The 22,204-nt window shown below is 38.1% G+C and overlaps 1 protein-coding gene across 1 annotated transcript in view; it reads left to right on the forward strand.

Annotated features, from left to right (window-relative positions):
• LOC126418712 (anoctamin-4-like) overlaps positions 1–22,204 on the forward strand; it is a 404,589-nt gene that overhangs the window by 175,268 nt on the left and 207,117 nt on the right. Inside the window, exon 9 of the mRNA XM_050085615.1 lies at positions 13,732–13,943. Coding sequence (XP_049941572.1) covers positions 13,732–13,943 — 212 coding nt within the window. The remainder of the gene's footprint in view (positions 1–13,731; positions 13,944–22,204) is intronic.

A 22,204-nucleotide genomic window follows, 5' to 3' on the forward strand; every position in this document is an offset into this window, starting at 1 on the left:
AGGAGAGACGCTCAGTAGCTCGGTATGGGCTTTTGTTCAAGTTTCAAGAACATACCTTCACCGAGGAGTCAAGCAGTATATTGCTCCCTCCTACGTGTATCTCGCGAAGAGACCATGAGGATAAAATCAGAGAGATTAGAGCCCGCACAGAGGCTTACCGACAATCCTTCATTCCACGAACAATACGAGACTGGAATAGAAGGGAGAACCGATAGCAGTTCTCAAGGCACCCTCCGCCACACACCGTCAGGTGGCTTGCGGAGTATGGATGTAGATGTAGATATAGAAGTAGATCTGAACTATATTCTGAATTGTCTGCCATTATTCTCCACAGTTATACTTTGGAGGCTGTTTAGTTTCAATATGTTTGACAAGTCTGCACATTGCCATGATTGGTTATAATTTGGTTTAGAATTACCCAGGATTTTTTGGAAGGTCAAAGCCAGTCAGTTTTTCAGAGATAATTCGGACTTTCTTGAGATTTGCAGCTACAATACTTTCCCAGGCTTTTTTCCAATATCAAACACTATCAGAGTTAATATTTGATAAGTACAGTGGAACCTTGATTAATGAGCACCTTCCATAATGTTCAATTCACATAATGAGCAAAACAAATAGTAAAAAAATGACTCACTTAGTGAGCAATGTTTTGCATAATGATTGATGAAGATCTAGTGTAACTAGATCACTAGCCCGTTGCATGCGACAGTGGAAACATTCAACAATATGAACACCTTTCATTGTCAGCAGCAGCATATGAACAATGTCTTAAGAACGTACAACAGTCTGGGTTTAGCACTTTTTCTGGTACCATCTTAGTACAGCTTGTGATCACACATTTTTCTAAACTTGCATTCACACCGTCTTTTTTGTGTGCAAATTTTAGTAATCTCCTTAGAAATGTCCCCAAAGATAAAGCTGCAAGAAGACAGCCATAAGAGAAAGAAAATGACCTTAGAAATGAAACATAAAATCATTGAAAAATGTGAACATGATGTGAGTGTTTCTGATTTAGTATGCACATACAATTCATGTACATCAACTGCTGGCACTATTCACAAGAACAAGGACAAGTTTAAGGAGATAGATGCTTCAAAGGGAGTGACAAAATTATATAAACAATAGTTTTGTGTTGAGGATGATGTCAAAAGGTTGCTCCTTATTCGGATAAATAAAAAGCGATTGCAACTAATGAGAACATCATTTGTGAAAACATGAGAGACCATCAGCAGCTGAAGAAGTGTTTAAGGGAAGCCATGGGTATTCAAGAAGTTTAAGACAAGAATCAGCATCCACAGCATTGTGAGGCGTGGCAAAGCAGCCAGTCTTCACACAAAGGCAGCAAAGAACTTCATCAGCAACTTGAAGATGCTTGTAGAATCTGAGAGTTATCTGCCGCAAGAGGTTTTTAATTGTGATGAGACAGGTCTATTTTGGAAAAATATGCTGAAGCGTATGTTTATAACAGCAGAAGTGAGCGCATTGGCTGGTCACAAGCCTATGAAAGACTCTCTCACACTGCTATTCTGTGCCAATGCAAGATACATTTAGAAATTAAACTGCTTCTTGTTTACATTCAGAAACTCCACAAGCTATCCGGAAGTATAAAGTCTAGAAGAGCAGGTTAAATATGTTGTGGAGGTGCAAAAACAAGGCTTGGGTGTCACGTGATCTTCTTTGTGCACAATAAAGGATGGCAGCCAAAAACAGTTGCAGGATAGAATTTTTTTTATTAAAATTCTTGACCAAGGTTTCGGTACATATAAATATACCTTCATCAGAAGTAAAACTTCTAAAATTACATCATGCACTGGAGAATAATAAAACAATTATGCCAAAAGGCGTCGTCAGTAATTAAAATATCATCTCCATTTGTACAACATGTGTAATGGGCACAGGATCAAAGCAAACAGTTTAACAATGGAGGAAGTAACATTGTTAAACTGTTCGCTTTGATCCTGTGCCCATTACACATGTTGTACAAATGGAGATGATATTTTAATTACTGACGACGCCTTTTGGCATAATTGTTTTATTATTCTCCAGTGCATGATGTAATTTTAGAAGTTTTACTTCTGATGAAGGTATATTTATATGTACCGAAACCTTGGTCAAGAATTTTAATAAAAAAATTCTATCGTGCAACTGTTTTTGGCTGCCATCCTTTATTGTGAAGAATTTTAACAGTTGCTGCTGCAGCCATGTTTAAAATCTTCTTTGTGGTTGGGTCAGTGAAGTGTTTGGTTCTACAGTGAAAAAATATTTGCTTGAGATGAATCTGCCACTTCCATGTCTTGCTTGTTGTGGACAACTCTCCTGCCCATTCTCCAGGCCTACAATAACACATCCTTGAAGAATTTAAGTTCATCAGGATCCCCAGTTTCTGCCCCCCAACACCATTCCATTACTCCAGCCTATGGACTAGCAGAGTATTTCTAAATTTAAGAAGTTCTACACTAAAGCAGTCTTTGAGCATTGTTTTGAGTACACTGAAGCTACCAATCTCACTCTCAGAGAGTTTTGGAAATATCACTTCAACATCATTGCCTGCATCAAGATAATCAAAAAGTTGTGGGAAGGGGTTAGTGAGAGCGGTCTCACTTCTGCTTGGAAGAAGCTTTGGCCGGAGTACGTTGTCAAATTTGGCTCTGAGTCATTTGAGTCTATACCTGTGGAGCCTGTAGTCAACGAGATTGTGTCTTTCGCCCAGAGCATGGGACTAGAAGTGGATAACAATAATATAATGATATTGATGAGCTTGTGGAAGGTCACAGCCAAGAAATGACACCAAAAAACTTATGGAGTTGCAGTGTGTTTTACAGCAGGAAGTTGTGGAGAGGAGTTCAGAAGAGGAGGAGGAAGAGGAAGTGATAACAGCAAAGCAGCAATCTTTTGGTGCAATAAGAGAAATGCTGAACGCATGTGAATCGGTTGCATTATACATTGAAAATCATCACCCCAATAAAGCAGTGGCTACCCACGCACTACAAATTTATTTGACGATAATGCTGTGTCACATTTACACCAGATGTTGAAGCATCAGCAGGAACAAATGACTATAGATACCTTCCTAGTAAAAGAGAATTAGTTATGTATCATAAATAATAAACTACATAATATTGAATGTATAATTTTCTTTGAATAAATGGCATTAATAAGATAAAACTTTTGGTACAGTTTCTTTATGGAAAGCATTATCATATTTTACATTAATTTATATGGGATACATTGTTTTGCTTAACGAGTGTTTGGAATTATGAGTAAGATTCTGGAACCAATTATGCTCACTATGCGAGGTTCCACTGTATACAGCTTCCATAAATGATGATTTGCAAGAATGGAGCTGTTTAATGTTTATTTAATCAGAGACAAATGAAAAGGAAATTGTTGATTATTTTGATTTTTTCTAAATTTTATAAGAAGTGCTTGTTGTCTTCATAGTTGTTGTGGAGGTATATGATCTAAGACTGGCAGCCAGAAGATGGGAGTGTCTTAATCATGCCTGAAGTCATTAACATTGTGTGTTTTAGTTCAGTGTGTACCTTCTTGATGTGGGCCTGTTAAGGCAGATGGGCTACCAGTATTCTTCTGCTGAATAAAGCATGGCTAAAACTGTTGTTCATAATGTACATGCTGAAGAGCCCCATGTGGTGCCACATAAATTTTGGTTGATGTTATTCCTTGTGTGGTGTTTTACAGCTGTCTTTGTCAGCTGTTCCTTACAGCTTAACTCTCTATCTAAAGTAACTTCTTGAGACTTATGAGGTTTATTATGAGCTAAGGTGACATTGTTAACTTCCAAGTTTGCAAATTTGTTTTTCAGATGAAGGAATGGTATCATTGTGTTAGGTGAACTGTTCTAGAGTCTCCATTTATGGAACCAATTATCCTTGCAAATGAGTCGTTTGTTAGGACATCCTCTGTTTTCTAATTTCCTTGTTGCTACTGTGCCTATCTGCATTGTCCATTAACCTGTCAGAGCCTCATTGATCAATGTCTGATTGAATAACTGTAAACAACCAAGGTGTGGAGATTAAGTTTTAGTTTGATGGAGGTCTCTTCACTCTGTAAAGACTTCATTCACATCTTCATGAATAAAGACATAAAGTTGCATATCAAATTCATGGTATACAGAGATATCATTTCCACACTTCTGTATGGCTGTAAAACTTGGACATTATATAACTGTGATATGAAAACACTAGAGTGCTTCCATCAACAAAAAGTGAGATATATCTTGAACTTTTAAGTGGGAAGAGTATGTAAACAACACTGAGGTTCTAAAGAAAGCACACCCCTTTGAGGCAACCTTCATCACTCATAAGCTGAAACGGTTAGGCCATGTTCACCATATGAGTGATAAGAGGCTTCCCTGTCAAATCTGCTATGGCAAACTCCGGTCTCCCAAAAGAATGTGTGGTTGATGGAAGACCACAGCACCCACCACTGCCAACTTGTTTCAAGGACAATGCCACAGACATGAAGAAACCAAGTGACAAGCAACCAAGTGACAAGCAACAAAGCTCCATCAATTTCAACCGCACCCTCCTCCAAACTTGATTGTGCGGGTGCATGCGTGGTGCGTGTTTTATGCCAGGATTGGTCTGTCCAGTCAGCAGAGACAATCCATAAGTGGAATTGAAATGATCACTCTATGCAGGAAGAAATCATGCATACTCCGAAACAGAACACGGAGGTGGGAGGCTTGGCCACTTTGTAAAGCATGACAGGCATATGCCATGATAGGCATGTATCTGTGGCAGATGTGATAACAGATAACAGAGTATTATTCTGACGCAGGCATAAGGGTTTTGGAACACATTGTTTGGCACCCATTGTTTGGCACCCACTGCTGAATATGGGACTCTGAGTTGCAGCCACTGCCGCTACCGATGATGATGATGATGTCTAGGAATTGTGCAAATGATAGATTTCCAAGTAACATGACTTTCTTCACATGTATTACCACAAAAACACTAAGATAACCAGATTTGGCTGCATGTAAAATGTTTTTAGGCAAGTAGACACCTGCACTCTCCTAAGACAAAGTACTGCAGTGGCAGATCAGATTCAGTCATCTTCTGAAGCTACTGTCCTTTCTAGACACAATATTTGCAGAAATGATCCAAAGGTGGCTATGAACCATGATTAATTAGTGTTGAATATCCATGCCTCATTACAGAACATGGAGGTGGGAGGCTTGGCCACTTTGTAAAGCATGACAGGCATATGGCATGATAGGCTTGTGTCTGTGGCAGATGTGATAACAGATAACAGAGTATTATTCTGACGCAGGCATGAGGGTTTTGGAACACATTGTTTGGCACCCACTGCTGAATATGGGACTCTGCAGCAGACAATGTCTACTTGTTCCCATGTTAACCCAATGACATAGTCTGTTACGTTTGCAATGAACAGGGGATTGTCTGCCCCCAGTTGCTGAGGGGTCAGCACGACAGAATGTCAATCCTAAGGGCCCGGGTTCGATTCCCGGCTGGGTTGGAGATTTTCTCCACTCAGGGGCTGGGTGTTGTGTTGTCCTAATCATCATCATTTCATCCTCATCAATGCACAAGTCGCTGAAGTGGCATCAAATCGAAAGACTTGCCCCTGGGAAACGGTCTACCTGATGGGAGGTCCTAGTCACACGACCCCTCTCTCTCAACAGGGGATTATGGACACCGGGGCAGGGATCAAGGCATCAAATGTTTTATGCAAGTAGACATCTGCACTCTCCTAATACACAGCACCACAGTGGCAAATACATCACTGTCTGAAGTTACATTCCTTTTTAGGCACAGTATTTGCAGAACACAATGGTTGTAAAGTATATATGCAGTGCCCACACTCGAGTTTTGAGACAGTCAGTGAGGTAATTGAACATCAAGTTCATAACATGATACCAGTTCAAAATGAAACACATTCATTAGCTCAAAGGACTTAACACTGTCACTACTTGGTAAAAATATATCAGCTATACACCTGTAGATGCTCGTCATGTATTCAGCATCCAAGGGTTTTCATGGAAATGTTTATAAAGCTCACAAATAGTCAATAGTCATATGGATGTCAGTGTCATATATTATAAACACTGTAGAAATAGAATAGAAATTTCAAAACTGACTTTAAACATAACTCAGGTTTGCCTTAGTTTCTTGAAATATTGTACAGGTTACCTGTAAATTGAAGGTGGAAAGGGGAAGAAAGGAAAGGAAAGTGGCGGGATCACTGTTGTCAGCTCCATTTGGGACATTATGTGTAATTGGTGGCGACGAGTGAAAATATGTACCAGACCACGATTTGAACCCGGGATCTCCTGCTTACTAGGCAGGTGTGGTGACCACAGTGCTATCTGGGACACAGTGTTATCACAACTGCATGGACTATCTCGGCTCACCTCATGGCTGATCCACACTCCTGTCAAGCACCACCTATCCATAGCTCCTGTCCATTTCCTCCATATTCACTCTTCTGAGATTCCCACAGGAGGTCAGATGTATTTGTTCATCTGCACTGAAGAAGATGGATTCATTGCCTAGCTAGGCCTATCAAATTATATAAATGTGTGCTGTCTGTTATTTCAGATGTGTCTGAAAGAATAGCCACCACACATTCATATCTTCCATAGGTGTTGCACAAGTACTAGCAGGTAACAGACCCTTTGGACATAAGTGATACTTATTTTCTTACCCAACCAGGGCTCTCATAATAAAGTCGTGCACAGATGTTACTTGTTGACATTGTAACTGAAGGTTTTTATGGGCTAGTTGTACACAGATGTTACCTTTGGTATATAATGAAAATTTTGGGTGATATATGACTTGGTTAAGAACATATTGTGATTTTGAAAACTACATAATCATTTGAAAACTGGCTTGGTTAGATTTTTTCCTACTCAGAATGGACTATAAGTATTAACTGTAACTTTTTGTATGAAATATGTGGTGGTTTGGAAAATTAGAAAAGTTTATGAAACTATTTTATGCATTTACATTGAGAATACTCCATTTACAAGTACCATATTGAAAATTACAGTAAATTAAGCAAAAATCTTAATAACTTAATCAATCATCTTGTGCATAAAAATTAGATCTAACAAGCACAAAGGCAAAATTCACAGTAAAAAATGTAAGCAATCACAGATTCTGATGTTAATTATCTTGTATGTTACTTAGTTTAACAGAAATTGAAATATGTTACTGAAAAGTTGGAGTGACAGTCTTTCCAGTGAGTGTGATACAGAATTTGCAAGGTCATACTGTAGTTAAAGTTCAGTTATTTATATTTTTTAAAACATATTTTCCAGTAAAATCAGATGCATCGTTGGAATCAGCACTCTGAATATTTTATCACGAATAATCGATATAAGTCAGAAAAATGTTAGTTAAGGTTTTGAAATATTTGAGCATCTATTTCATATGTTGCCTAGAAAATGTATGAAAATTGAAAAATAAGTAAAAAAAAAAAAATTCATAGCAGAGGTGCAATGAGCATAGATGGGAGATTCAAGCTTACTCTGTCTCATTGTGTTGTATAGCCAGTGCCCCATTATCAGTATATCCAAATTTTAGAGACTTGATTGCAAGGTTGTCAGCAATATACATTCTAAAGAGCAGAGGAGCTAAGACTGAGCCTTGAGAAAGACCATTATTCAGTTTCACATGCTTGTGACTTGTATTCACAATAATCACTTGGAATGTTCTATTGCTGAGCATATTTTTAAGCGGAGATGGAATCAAATGACAGAGAGAACTATAAATGAAGTCACATATTAATCCTTGTCTCCTTATGGCATCATTGCTGCTGTCAAATCTAAAAATACCACAGATGATTTTAGTTGTTTTTTAACTCCATCATAATATAACCTGTGTTACGACGTGCGCCGGTACTTGTTATGACTTCTGCTCCACTTGTTAGCAGCATACACAGTGGCTGTGCTAAAGACTGAGATGGCATGGAGTTTTACAATTATTTATTGAACTTTCTTTACAATTTCTCCCTCGTCGTCACTTCCCAGCCTTTCGGATCCCTCCACCTGCCTACTGCAGTGTAGATTCTTCGACAATGTGTGGAACGCGTGCTGCTGATTGCACTCGGAAGTCTCAGGCCACCAGTGCTCCGCTGAAGCCAGGATGCCCTGTGGTTGAGATGAACTCGTCGCCGTGAGGTCAGCTGCCGATGCCTGCTGCACCGGCGGCTGGGAAGCCGTCAGTCACAATGTTCGCAAGGTCTCGTCATGGACGGACCACGCGCCATGTGGCCGGGTTGCCATGAGGTCCAGGCGTCAGTCCCCGGCAGCACCTGTGACGAAGACCTCGCTGCGGCCGGTCCTACTGGAAGTTCTCACTGTAGTTAGTCAGCCATGGTGCTGACTGCACTTGGGCCGACCTCCAGAGCTGAAGTTGACATCTGACGGTGAATGGATGACTCCTGTGAGCTGGAATAGACTTCCGTAATCGTCACTTACGAAGATTGAACATTCAGACACGGACCACGTCCGTCCTTAGATCCGAACTGCTTCCCAATGGCTGCTGTCTGTTGCTGCCTGAACTCCACTATTTATATCCGGCAGGAGGAAGTTTTTTACCTTTGGTGGTAGCTTTTTGTTATTACTCCTGCAGTATATTGCAGTGTATCTTAGTATGCTGGCCTCACTTCCCCTTACTCAGCACTCTCCAGGCTTCGCTCGGCGCTCAGTCTGTGTGTGTCCTTGTGTCAGCCTGTTGGTAGACTGCTGCTGTCAGCAAGGCTATCTGTGCGTGCTTACTTCACAATGCCTCGGTCCCCGGCGTGCCTCTGTTTTGCCATTCTCCACTGTGAGAAGCAACACTTACTACATGTGGCCGCAACACCTGGTTTGAGCAACTTCTGTTTGTTTTCATGGCAATTTGTTCAGGAAGAACTAATTCCAGTATTTTATGGGAAAGCCTATTGGGTGATTCTTTCTAACAGTTTGTAGATTATGCTGAGTAGGGCAATTGGAGACAGCTTTGAGATCTGTTAATTTTCATTCACAGGTTTTAATATGGCTATAATTTTTTACTTTTTTGCTTGTTGTGGTATGTTTCCTGTTAGCAGTGTATCGGAAGAGTCTAGTGAGCTATTTGTTTTGCATACTTCCCACAGTAATGAAGATATTCTGAGAGAATGCCATCATAGCCTAGAGCCTTACTGGGCTTCATTTCCTATATAGCCAAAGTAATTTCTTTTAGTCTTAAAGGTTCAGAATATCTTGAAGATGTTAGTTTCAGTTGTTTGAGTTTTCCTTTAACTCTAACAGTAACTAAGAAGTCTGCTCAAAATCCTACATGATAGTATATGTGACACTAACTTTCCAAAGAAACTCAAAGGCTGTCTGTTGGAAAAGAAACTTATGGTATTAAAGACTATGTACCCATTAAATAAAATATTTACTCAGTAAATTTGGGATAATTGTTTGGATGTTACACATTTGTGTGATCAGAATATTGTGATTTAATTTGCTGGATCTTGTTTGCCTCTTTATATTTTTCCAGATTACTTTTGACTTATTTTTAGAGTTTTCAATAATTTTGTTATTGTACAATTTTTTACAGCGAGCAATACTTTTCTCTATGTTTTCCTATAACTGTGATAGTAATGTGTAAAATGTTGAGTAGTTTGTCTGTTTATAATGAAACTAAGATAGTCTGTGATCTCAGATAATATTGGAAAATCTTGTGATACCCAAACACATTTATTCCTTTTTTGTGGCTGACCCCTACGCTTTTGGGAATTTTTCACCATGTTGCAATTTCAATATGGTAGGAAAGTCATTGACTATTTCACTTGTATGGCATACCGTAGGTGCAACCACAATGGAGGGGTATGTGTTGACAGGCCAGACAAACATGTGGTTCCTGAAGAGGGGCAGCAGCCTTTTCAGTAGTTGCAGGGGCAACAGTCTGGATGATTGAGTGGTCTGGCCTTGTAACACTAACCAAAATGGCCTTGGTGTTCTGGTGCTGTGAATGGCTGAAAGCAAGGGGAAACTACAGCCGTAATTTTTTCCGAGGGCATGCAGCTTTACTGTATGATTAAATGATGATGGTGTCCTCTTCACTAAAATATTCCGGAGGTAAAATAGTCCCCCATTCAGATCTCCGGGTGGGGACTACTCAAGAGGACGTTGTTATCAGGAGAAAGAAAACTGGAGGCCTACGGATCGGAGCGTGGAATGCCAGATTCCTTAATCGGGCGGGTAGGTTAGAAAATTTAAAAAGCGAAATGGATAGGTTAAAGTTAGATATAGTGGCAATTAGTGAAGTTCGGTGGCAGGAGGAACAAGACTTTTGGTCAGGTGAATACAGGGTTATAAATACAAAATCAAATAGGGGTAATGCAGGAGTAGGTTTAATAATGAATAAAAAAATAGAAGTACGTGTAAGCTACTACAAACAGCATAGTAAATCCATTATTGTGGCCAAGATAGACACGAAGCCCACGCCTACTACAGTAGTACAAGTTTATATGCCAACTAGCTCTGCAGATGACGAAGAAATTGATGAAATGTATGATGAGCTAAAAGAAATTATTCAGGTAGTGAAGGGAGACGAAAATTTAATAGTCATGGGTGACCGGAATTCAAGAGTAGGAAAAGGGAGAGAAGGAAACATAGTAGGTGCATATGGATTGGGGCTAAGAAATGAAAGAGGAAGCCGCCTGGTAGAATTTTGTGCAGAGCATAACTTAATCATAGCTAACACTTGGTTTAAGAATCATGAAAGAAGTTTGTATACATGGAAGAACCCTGGAGATACTAAAAGGTATCAAATAGATTATATAATGGTAAGACAGAGATTTAGGAACCAGGTTTTAAATTGTAAGACATTTCCAGGGGCAAATGTGGACTCTGACCACAATCTATTGGTTATGAACTGTAGATTAAAACTGAAGAAACTGCAAAAAGGTGGGAATTTAAGGAGATGGGAACTGGATAAACTGAAAGAACCAGAGATTGTACAGAGTTTCAGGGAGAGCATAAGGGAACAGTTGACAGGAATGGGGGAAAGAAATACAGTAGAAGAAGAATGGGTAGCTTTGAGGGATGAAATAGTGAAGGTAGCAGAGTATGAAATAGGTAAAAAGACGAGGGCTAGTAGAAACCCTTGGGTAACAGAAGAAATATTGAATTTAATTAATGAAAGGAGAAAATATAAAAATGCAGTAAATGAAGCAGGCAAAAAGGAATACAAACATCTCAAAAATGAGATCGACAGGAAGTGCAAAATGGCTAAGCAGGGATGGCTAGAGGACAAATGTAAGGATGTAGAGGCTTATCTCACTAAGGGTAAGATAGATACTGCCTACAGAAAAATTAAAGAGACCTTTGGAAAAAAGAGAACCACTTGTATGAATATCAAGAGCTCAGATGGAAACCCAGTTCTAAACAAAGAGGGGAAAGCAGAAAGGTGGAAGGAGTGTATAGAGGGTCTATACAAGGGCGCTGTAGTTGAGGACAATATTATGGAAATGGAAGAGGATGTAGATGAAGATGAAATGGGAGATATGATATTGCATGTAGAGTTTGACAGAGCACTGAAAGACCCGAGTCAAAACAAGGCCCCCGGAGTAGACAACATTCAATTAGAACTACTGACAGCCTTGGGAGAACCAGTCCTGACAAAACTCTACCATCTGCTGAGCAAGATGTATGAGACAGGCGAAATACCCTGAGACTTCAAGAAGAATATAATAATCCCAATCCCAAAGAAAGCAGGTGTTGACAGACGTGAAAATTACCGAACTATCAGTTTAATAAGTCACAGCTGCAAAATACTAATGTGAATTCTTTACAGACGAATGAACAACTGATAGAAGACGACCTTGGGGAAGATCAGTTTGGATTCCATAGAAATGTTGGAACACGTGAGGCAATACCTACCCTACGACTTATCTTAGAAGAAAGATTAAGGAAAGGCAAACCTATGTTTCTAGCATTTGTAGACTTAGAGAAAGCTTTTGACAATGTTGACTGGAATACTCTCTTTCAAATTCTGAAGGTGGGAGGGGTAAAATACAGAGAGCGAAAGGCTATTTACAATTTGTACAGAAAGCAGATGGCAGTTATAAGAGTCGAGGGGTATGAAAGGGAAGCAGTGGTTGGGAAGGGAGTGAGACAAGGTTGTAGCCTATCCCCGATGTTATTCAATCTGTATATTGAGCAAGCAATAAAGGAAACAAAAGAAAAGTTTGGAGTAGGTATTAAACTCCATGGAGAAGAAATAAAAACTTTGAGGTTCGCCGATGACATTGTAATTCTGTCAGAGACAGCAAAGGACTTGGAAGAGCAGTTGAATGGAATGGACAGTGTCTTGAAAGGAGGGTATAAGATGAAATCAACAAAAGCAAAATGGGGATAATGGATTGTAGTCGAATTAAGTCGGATGATGCTGAGCGAATTAGATTAGGAAATGAGACACTTAAAGCAGTAAAGGAGTTTTGCTATTTGGGGAGCAAAATAACTGATGATGGTTGAAGTAGAGAGGATATAAAATGTAGACTGGCAATGGCAAGGAAAGCGTTTCTGAAGAAGAAAAATTTGTTAACATCGAGTATAGATTTAAATGTCAGGAAGTTGTTTCTGAAAGTATTTGTATGGAGTGTAGCCATGTATGGAAGTGAAACGTGGACGATAAATAGCTTAGACAAGAAGAGAATGGAAGCTTTCGAAATGTGGTGCTACAGAAGAATGCTGAAGATTAGATGGGTAGATCACATAACTAATGAGGAGGTATTGAATAGAACTGGGGAGAAGAGGAGCTTATAGCACAACTTGACTAGAAGAAAGGATCGGTTGGTAGGACATGTTCTGAGACATTGAGGGATCACCAATTTAGTATTGGAGGGTAAAAATCGAAGGAGGAGAGCAAGAGATCAATACACTAAGCAGATTCAGAAGGATGTAGGCTGCAGTAGGTACTGGGAGATGAAGGAACTTGCAGAGAATAGAGTGGCATGGAGCTCTGCATCAAACCAGTCTCAGGACTGAAGACCACAACAACAACATCTTCCAACAAGTACTTCATGCAAATTCTCAGTTATGTATTAACTTTAGTATGTATGAATTTTTTCTGTATATTTTAGGCGATGGCGAGTAGTCTTTTACTGTATTCAATTTTATGCTTTGGCTGTGGTGAACAGAGAGGCCTAGCTTTTCAACACATATATCACATGAATGAGCTGCTATATTTGTTATTACATGGTCTGTTGCTGAGTCTGCTAGTAAAGACACTCTTGTTGCACATTCATTTCTTGATGTGACATCATAGCTGCTTATGATATTTAGAAAACTGTGATATTGATTTCTGATGTTTTTTCATTAATATTTGCATCTAAATATGGCTAATTTTAACATAACTTGAAACCTACAGAATAGATGTGGAAGAGTAATTTATTTATACTTGAAAATTTTTCTTGAAGTAACACAATTATTGATTTACAATGGAAAATCGGAGATGGAATAACAACAATTTGAAAATGATAGATTACTACACACCACATGCAGGAGGCATAAAGTGGCAGACAGGTACAGTGAAAAGGATGACTACATATTATTCATCTGCCAGCAGTCTTTCTCAATTTGCCTATATGACACTCAGTGCCTCCTCTATGTGATGAGTAACAATCTATCCTTTTCACTTTTGAAATCAGTTAGAAATTCAAAATCTGTTAGGTGCATAGACTAATGTTGTTTATTTTTGCCCTTTATAGATGCTGTACAGAGACTGGGCATCTCCAAAAAACTGGTATAGGAAGCAACCACTTCATGAAGTGAGAAACTACTTTGGAGAAAAAGTCGGACTGTACTTTGCCTGGCTTGGTTTCTATACAAAAATGCTTATACCAGCATCAGTATTTGGATTCATATGTTTTCTATATGGATTAATTGCTCTCCTTTGTAATTCTGAAGATTCTTTCCCGAGGTCAGTAAATTTTGATTCAAAGAAAAACAGATTTAGTTTAAAAAATGAGTATATACATGATAATGGAGCTAGTAGCTGATAATAATAAGTAAGATTCAGAAGTATGAAAATTTCTGTGGAAGTGATATTATGGTACTGTGCTTTGGATATTCATCTGACAATCCTTTCCAGGGCCTATTGACATCTGATTTAGCTCTCTTACATGGCTGTTTTGGCCTTTTTTAATGCTATTGTTACTTCTGTTCCTGTCAGCTTTTAGGCTTCATTTCACTTCATGATATCTTTATTGAATCTTGATGAGAATGTAGGACACAAATATTACTTCTTGGGCCAAGTGTATTTCACAATTTTGTCCTGCCTTTCATTTTCATCTTATGAAAGCTATATTTTACAGTATACAGAACCCTCTCTGAACTTGTGACAAGGAAGCAGAAACTAAATAGAAATCATGTTGTATCTTGTTTTGGTACTGTGTGAATTTCAGTGCAACTGAAGTTGATCTTTATTGTTAACAACAAATACTCTGCATAACAATTGCAAGATGTTTCAGTAAGTCTTTGTAAGATTTGTATCATCTACTTTCCACAATTTTCAAACTGATGAATAATTATTTCCTTTTGTTGAATTATCTCAGAAGATAATTTCATGAGACAGTGGGAACTGAAAGTTTGCAAACTACTTAGCATCATAGCGTTTAAGTCGATGCGAACAAGAAAATTTGAAGTGCAAACTGTGGAATACAGTGCTTCTTGACTAATTTTTCTTAGATTGGTATACAGCTGGACCCAGAAGAATTTAAATACAAAACACTTGATTTATTTTATCACTGTTAATATATATTTTACGTACTAGCAGAACATCTTTAATCTGCAGTTGCATTATACATGTCTTTGCAATTATAAGACTAATTTAATATTCCCTGAGGATCTGCTCATTGGTGGCATATAGAATCTAATCTAATATATTTAAATATTATAGGAAAGTTCTGGTAGAATCTAAATGCCCTTGGAGTAAAAGAGACTAAAGTTTTTCCATGTAGGAAGGCAGTCCAATTTTAGGCCATTCTGCATATCCCACTCCACTGGCCACTGGTAACCAATAACATTCACTCTCTTTCTGAGCAGCTATCAGTGAGTACAGCTAGACAGCAAGAATCTTGCTTCTAAATGCTGCACTGTTGCCGTTCTTTGCGACAACTGAATTATTCATTCAGCTGTCAGTTTATTATTTTTTTTTTCCTTTCCTTTTCTTTTTTTTCTTGTAGAAGTATAGCCGTGAATTTGTATTTGTAAATGTTTAAGTGCGATTTAAAAAAAAACAGTTTGGTGATGGCAATAAATGTGAATTGCTTTGCAAGCAGGAGAGGAGAATTATTTACTGCATTTACAATCTTTCAAACGTGAATTTGAAAGCTGGTCTCCCACTGTTGACATTTGAAGACACAAGAATGGACTACAGAACCATGTGTTGTCGACAAGAAAACTGCAAAGAGAATTGTAAGCGAAAGTGTCAGAGCAGTAGGAACCGTAGAAAAAATTGGTTGTGTGTTGCTTGGAAAGCAGTGAAATGGCAAGGAACTTGTAACACAAATGGATGGTTTTAACAATGATGTTTTAAAGTGCTCCATGTGAATGATGAATGCCTGACATCACAAAAATGTGTTAAAGCTATGCAGGAGAAAACTGGCTTCAATGGTAAGAGCTTCGTCAATGTAAGGAATTTTAAAATACGTTGGTTCCAGGAATCTTAAGAAAAGATTTTGGTTCAAAGAAGCGACATAGGTGCAGCACAAACTACATCCTATACAAAGATTCATGATACAAGAGAAGGATGTAGTTCATCAGTGTATTATCTTGATGAAATATAGATCAATTAGAATCATTCCAGGAAGATCTGCTGGAAGATGGTTCTGGCGGTTTTAAAGTGCTCGTAGGAATAGGTTCTCGGATAATTATTGTGCATGCTGAGTCTTCTTCTGGTTTTGTTTCTGAGAATAAACTTGTATTTATGTGTAAGAAAAACAGGAGTGACTACCATTCAGAAATAGATGTTCTCAGTTTCGTGATATGATTCACAACTGTTGTCATACCTTGCTTCGAAGTCAGTCATTGCCAGTTATAATTCAACTGTTACAGAGAAAACACCAAGTACAAAGACCAAAAAAGTGGATATCTTTCCCTGACTTAAAAAGTATATATATTAAGCACAGTATAAATAGATGCATGATGATCTCCTGGAGCTCGTTAACTTATACAAGTCACATGACAGAATGTACAAACTTGACTTCCTTGCACATGAGTTTTACATTTTCCCACGTGTCACTGTCAGTGTCGCCCCATGGAATTAATTTGGGCAAAGGGTTAAGGCCATGTGGGAGACAAAAACAAACATTCAAGATAACATACACTGAATCTCTTTTGAATGAGGCAGTAGACAACATCCCACCTATAGCATGGGCACATTCTGTGTGGCATGCTGAAAAGCTTCAGAAAGAATAATTTGACAGGGAAGTGATGATGGCTACAAGCCTTGAAAATATTGTCATAAATTTACAATCAAATTGTTCAGAAACACACCGAAATAGAAGTGACAGTGGTATTATAATATAGACTTTGGAACAAATTAATAATATTTCTTAGTTTTAAAGACTCATGGTTTAAAAAAATGTGTTTATCAATATATCAGTTGCATACATAATAATGAGAACTTCCTAGCCTTGAGCGTGGCTACTTATCCCGGTGGACAGCTGGTTGGTAATCATACCAGAAAAGCTGTGCAGTATCTGCAGCAGAGTTGGTGAATGACATGGCTGCTTTCCTTTCTTTTGTGTTTACCTATTGATGACTTAACAGTCTCCTTCAATCCAAAAGTATTTACTAATACATTTTGAGTGTAACAGGAAATATGCTGTGGCTCACTGCCTGTTTACACAAGTATTCAATGGTGATCCTGTCAAATAGGTTCAAATAGCTACAAGACTTTAATACATTGATAGATGTGCTGTCGTATCCCAAAGACTAATCACTTTTTACCACATTAAGTATTTCTGTAATTTACTTGGAGTCTATACTTTTGAAATTCTAGACTCTTGGTCATGTAAACAGTGTTTAATGGAGTAAATTAAATGTATGTGTATTTTGATCTTTATCATGAAGTGTAATGTTTGATTCATTTGTTCATTCCTTCACACATCATTTGTTCCATGAATTTCCTGATCCCCTGATGAAGGAGAGTTTTCAGGGGTGTGGAATGAGTTAATTTATACATTAATTGCTCATTGTAGTGTATTTCTGTAATACATAATACATGGCAATTTGACAATGCTAATCAACTAATATTACTAATTATTGGAAATACTTCTAAGTTACTTTTTACATGTTTTTGTATGTTAGGAGAATAACAGCTGCTTTGAAAAAATCCACTGCTCCTCCAGTTCTAGTACTGAGCTGCTGTTTTGATCTGATACATCAAAACAAAGCATTAATTTAACCTTCATGTAACTTAACATAGATCTGCCTATATAATGGCAGAGTCAAGATCAGTTTAATATAAACTTCATAGTTAGTTTCATTGCTCAAGGATATTATACTCTAGAACACAGTTTTCTAAACTGTGTGTCCTGACACCCAGGGACACCTGCAAGACTTGCAAATTCAGAAAGTAAAACAAATGAACAATATGAAACATCCATCTCTTCATTCAGTTTAAACATAGGTCACATAGTAAATGAATGATTGGTCTGTTTAATTCCACTATTTTCTGCATGTAACACCCAACTACAGGACTAGACATCTCTCTTCTGCTGCTGTACACATATGCTTTTTATTGATCCATGTCTTAGCAAACTCTTCGATAGTAGGAGTTTATACAATTTTTCTTCAGTCTGATTCTTTTGTTTGTGATGTGTCATTATTTTGCTCCTTCAAAGTGATATAGTTTACACGAATAATCAGTAATGGATAAATTTATTGTCATAAAGTGACCTTTGGCAGTTTATAGAAAATTAGAGCAACAGATAAGCAATGTGTCTGAAAGTTCAGTAGATACAGAACAAAAACTAAATAATGTTTCTCAAACCCATGTTTATTCCAGGCCATCAAGTAACAGCAAGAACATCACAGTTAGTTAATGAATTAGTAGTGATGCTATATAATGAAGAATACTTAAAAATGGGGTTCACATGATGTGGAGATGAAAGATGTCCTTTGCTGAGGTGTGTGATATATGGAGAAAAACTTTTCAATGAAAAAATAGTACCGAATAAATTGCTGAGCCATATTTCTGTGTAGCACTAACAAGAACAAGGGAAAATTTTTGTCTGTTCAGAGAAATTCTAAGACAGAAGAATCAGCATAGTTCTTTGTTTATTAAAATATTTAAGACCTCTTGTAAAGCTTAAGAAGCTCATTATCTTATAACTGAGATTACTGCAAAAAATAATTAACTCCTGTAGTTGCAGAGAAAGCCATCATTCCAACTTATCATTCTATAGTGAAAGCAATGTTTGGCCCTGAATATGAATGTGCTGTGAAAAAAATTCTGTTTACTGATAATACAGTTGGGGGACATATTCAGAATATGTATGAAACAACAAACATTCTTTTAAAACTGGAGTTGATGAAATGAATTTAATGTTTGCAATTAAGCTAGATGAATCTACCAATGTAAGTGGCCTATCTCAACTCATTTTCGTTTGTTTTGTTGATGAAGGTAACATAATTGAACAGTGTCTCTGTTGTAATGATACTCCCTTCACTGCCAAAGCCAAAGACATTTTGAAGTAGTAAACAGATACTTGTCGTGGAAGAATTGTGTTGGTATGAGCACAGGTGGAATGTAAACAATGACAGGTTCCATCACACTGGCAAAATGACGAAACAAAAATTTTTTGTTCACAAAAAGTCTGTTTTAAATTGCTTGTAAATCATGTAATTGAGGTGGACCTGGTTACCACCCCAATATTTATGTAGTGAGATGTGGGAAACAGCCTAAAAACCACATCCACACTGTCTGGCACACCAATCTTTGCCAATAATCTACCAGGTGGAATCAATCCAGGCCTGGTGCAGCTTCCAGTTCTACAAGCAGCACTTTAACATGCATGGGCTATGCAGGCAGGTAATTATTAAAAATGAAATGTTGTCTGCAGGAAACTGCGCAGATATCCAGTCAGATGTTTCTAACATTTTAAAGTGCAGCAAAGATTGGCAACTTCTCTCTCTCACTCTCACACGTATCACAGAATATGTCCTGTAACTACAGCAACAGTGAATCACACCTGGAATCAGTCAATTCATACAAATACCTGGGTGGAATAATATGAAACTGAATGATCACAAAGGCCCAGTAATAGGTAAGTTAGGTGCCAAGTTTTGATTCATTGGTGGGTACCAGGAAAATGCAGTCAATTTACAAATCACACTGCTTACGAAACACTTGTATGATGTGTCTCAGAATATTGGTCACGTGTGTGGAACCCTTATGAGATAAGGCTATCAGGTGACAGAGAGCATACAGTATACACACAAAGCTCATAGGTTTGTTTAAACCATGAGAGCCTCGCAGATATGATGAAAAATCTGAAATAACAAAAGCTTGAAGATAGACACCAAAGCACACTAAAAATATCCAAGGACCAACATTAAGAAAGGAATTTAGGAATATATCACAGCCTCCTAGAAATTGCTTGTAGGGACCATGAACACAAGATTAGACTCATTACAGTGGGTGTAGAGGAATTTAAGCAATCATTCTTCCCACACTCCATAATAAAATGGAATAGGATGAATCCCTTATAAATAGTACAGTGGAAGATGCCCTCTCTCATGCACTTCATAGTGGTTTTCAGTGTCTAAATAGCCTGCTGTACCTGTGCAATTTGCCAAACCCACATTGGATTGGCGAGGTCACACACATAGTGCTGCCTCCCGGTTCGAGTGACGTCACACCTGCATCAGCCACGTCACAAACGACTGCATGTTGCCAAGAACTCCATGAGACACTGACTGTGCTGCTGATAATAAATGGACTATGCCCTCCTTTATGGTGCCAGGACCTCATGTACACTCTCACATGCATTTTCACCTCTCTCAGATGTCTGGCAGTGGGAACGTCATACATACTGTGTCGGCTGTGGAACTTCATTCACAACATAACCATTCTTTGAATAGCCACTTGAGTTCTACGCACACTGCTGCATGATGTCACTCATGCCACGACATGACTAAACTCATCATGTGCCTCTCTATGTGGAGCAAATGCAGCTCCCACACCGATGCTCCCGTACTGTGCCATGCCCATCTCACAATCGCGCCTTACAGTCAAACCACTGATGGCCATTCTATTCAATTCAATTCAATTCAATTTTTATTATCACATAACATGCCTTATACAATCAAAGATTGTGACATAGGTGACTTGTCAGTTTTTACACTATATATAACAATACTAAAAATACAACAAACTAATAATATACATGGTGTAACATCTTGAAAGAGGTATTTTAATTACAATTATAATGCATTGTTACTATTCATGAAATCTTCTACACTATAGTAACATTTATCTTTCAGATATTTTTCCAGGTCTCTTTTGGTGCCTTTTACATTTGGGTCATCCATATCTTTCCATATTTTATTTACAAATTTCATGCCCATGCCCACCACTATCCAAAACTAGCATTGTTCAACACAGATTCTCCCTTGATGTGGTTTGCTCTCTGTGAGTGTTTGATGTCAGCCAGTGGTATCATTGGGGATAACGAGAAGTTCATCACTCCTCTTGACTACCTCGGAGACAGTGCAGACCTTATTAGTAACTTGATGTGTTGTGGTCTAATATCTCTGGTAGATGCATGTCTACGAAGATCTCACCAAGTTAAGTGATTAATATTGAGATAAGAACTAATTTAGTTAATATTACATTTTAGACTAGTGCATTTACTTCTTCGCTAAGCTGTCTATTGAAGATTTTGCTTTTCTGAGTGTATTATTTTGTAAAGGCTGATAGACGCTTATTTTGTTTACATTTTAGGCATAAATTTCGTGCAAGTGTAGATCTTTATTTTTTTTGACAAGACTTAGAGGTTCAAAATTAAATTAATTTGTGTCTATCATCTAGAATTTAGGTAGTTAATTAAAACTTTTGAAAGTAAGTTTAAAAGTTTGTTTATGTTAGTGTTTAGCTATGTATTAGTGCAGGCTACAAAAATTCAGTGCTCTTGTGACAAGCTATTCTCTGCTTTTGTGTAAATTTTGTGTAAGTTTTTCTATCAAATCATGTGTGATGAATGTTGTTGTCATAGAACTCTGAAGGAGGGGGTGTTCTGTGAAGACTGTAGATTGTGATTTCATTGAGGCAAATGAAGAAGTGAGGAAATTGGGGTAGATAATGAGGCTCTTCCATGGCAATGTACTTTATGTAGAAAGGACAGAAAAATCATTGAACAGGAGACAAAAATTTGTGCACTTAAGGCTGAATTAAAAAATGTGAATTAAGAATTATGTAGGGTATCAGAAGAAAAAGAGATGAAGTGCTGGGAAAAGGTAGCAAAAAAGGGAAACTATTGAAAAAACTTTAGAAATTCAGTTAGTAAATCAGTTTGGCTTGCTATCTGAAGCAGTGTAGGAAGGGCCTTATCTAGATGTATTTGAATGTAGGATGACGCAGAATATTAGGTTAAAGAAAAAAGACTGGTCAGGATCAAAACAGAATAGAAAAAGAAGAATTCTGCTTCTAGGTAGCAGTCATGGGAGGGATGTAGGCCAGCAGCTTCAAGAGGAATTAGGTGCACGGTACCATGTCACAAGTTTTGTAAACCAAGTGCTAGACTTAGTCAGGTGACAAAAATCTTAGGTCAGCTATGGAGGGACTTTGAGAAGAAAAATAAGGTAATTATAGTTGGGAGAGCAGGAAACAGCCTGGCTATGAATCCAAGATATAGTGTTTGGGATGACATGAACAAAATAGGAGCAGAAACTGGGCACACAAATATGGGGTTTGTGGAGGTCTTTCAGTGCCATGACCAGCCATGGATAAACACTGCTGTAAGGTATGTTAACACTGAGCTGAACAGGATGCCCCAGACACTGGCAAAATCTCAGATACATGTTGTTCAAGTTGATGCTATTGATAGATGGGGATACACTACACAAGGCCTGCACCTAAATAGGAAGGTGAAAGATACGTTAGCTACTGGCTACTGGCAGATACTGTAAGGGGGGGCCACAGTCACACAAGGGATGATCCCTGTGGTTAATGGG

This window comes from Schistocerca serialis, chromosome 9 (genome assembly GCF_023864345.2).
Source record: "Schistocerca serialis cubense isolate TAMUIC-IGC-003099 chromosome 9, iqSchSeri2.2, whole genome shotgun sequence".
NCBI classification, from domain to species: domain Eukaryota; kingdom Metazoa; phylum Arthropoda; class Insecta; order Orthoptera; family Acrididae; genus Schistocerca; species Schistocerca serialis.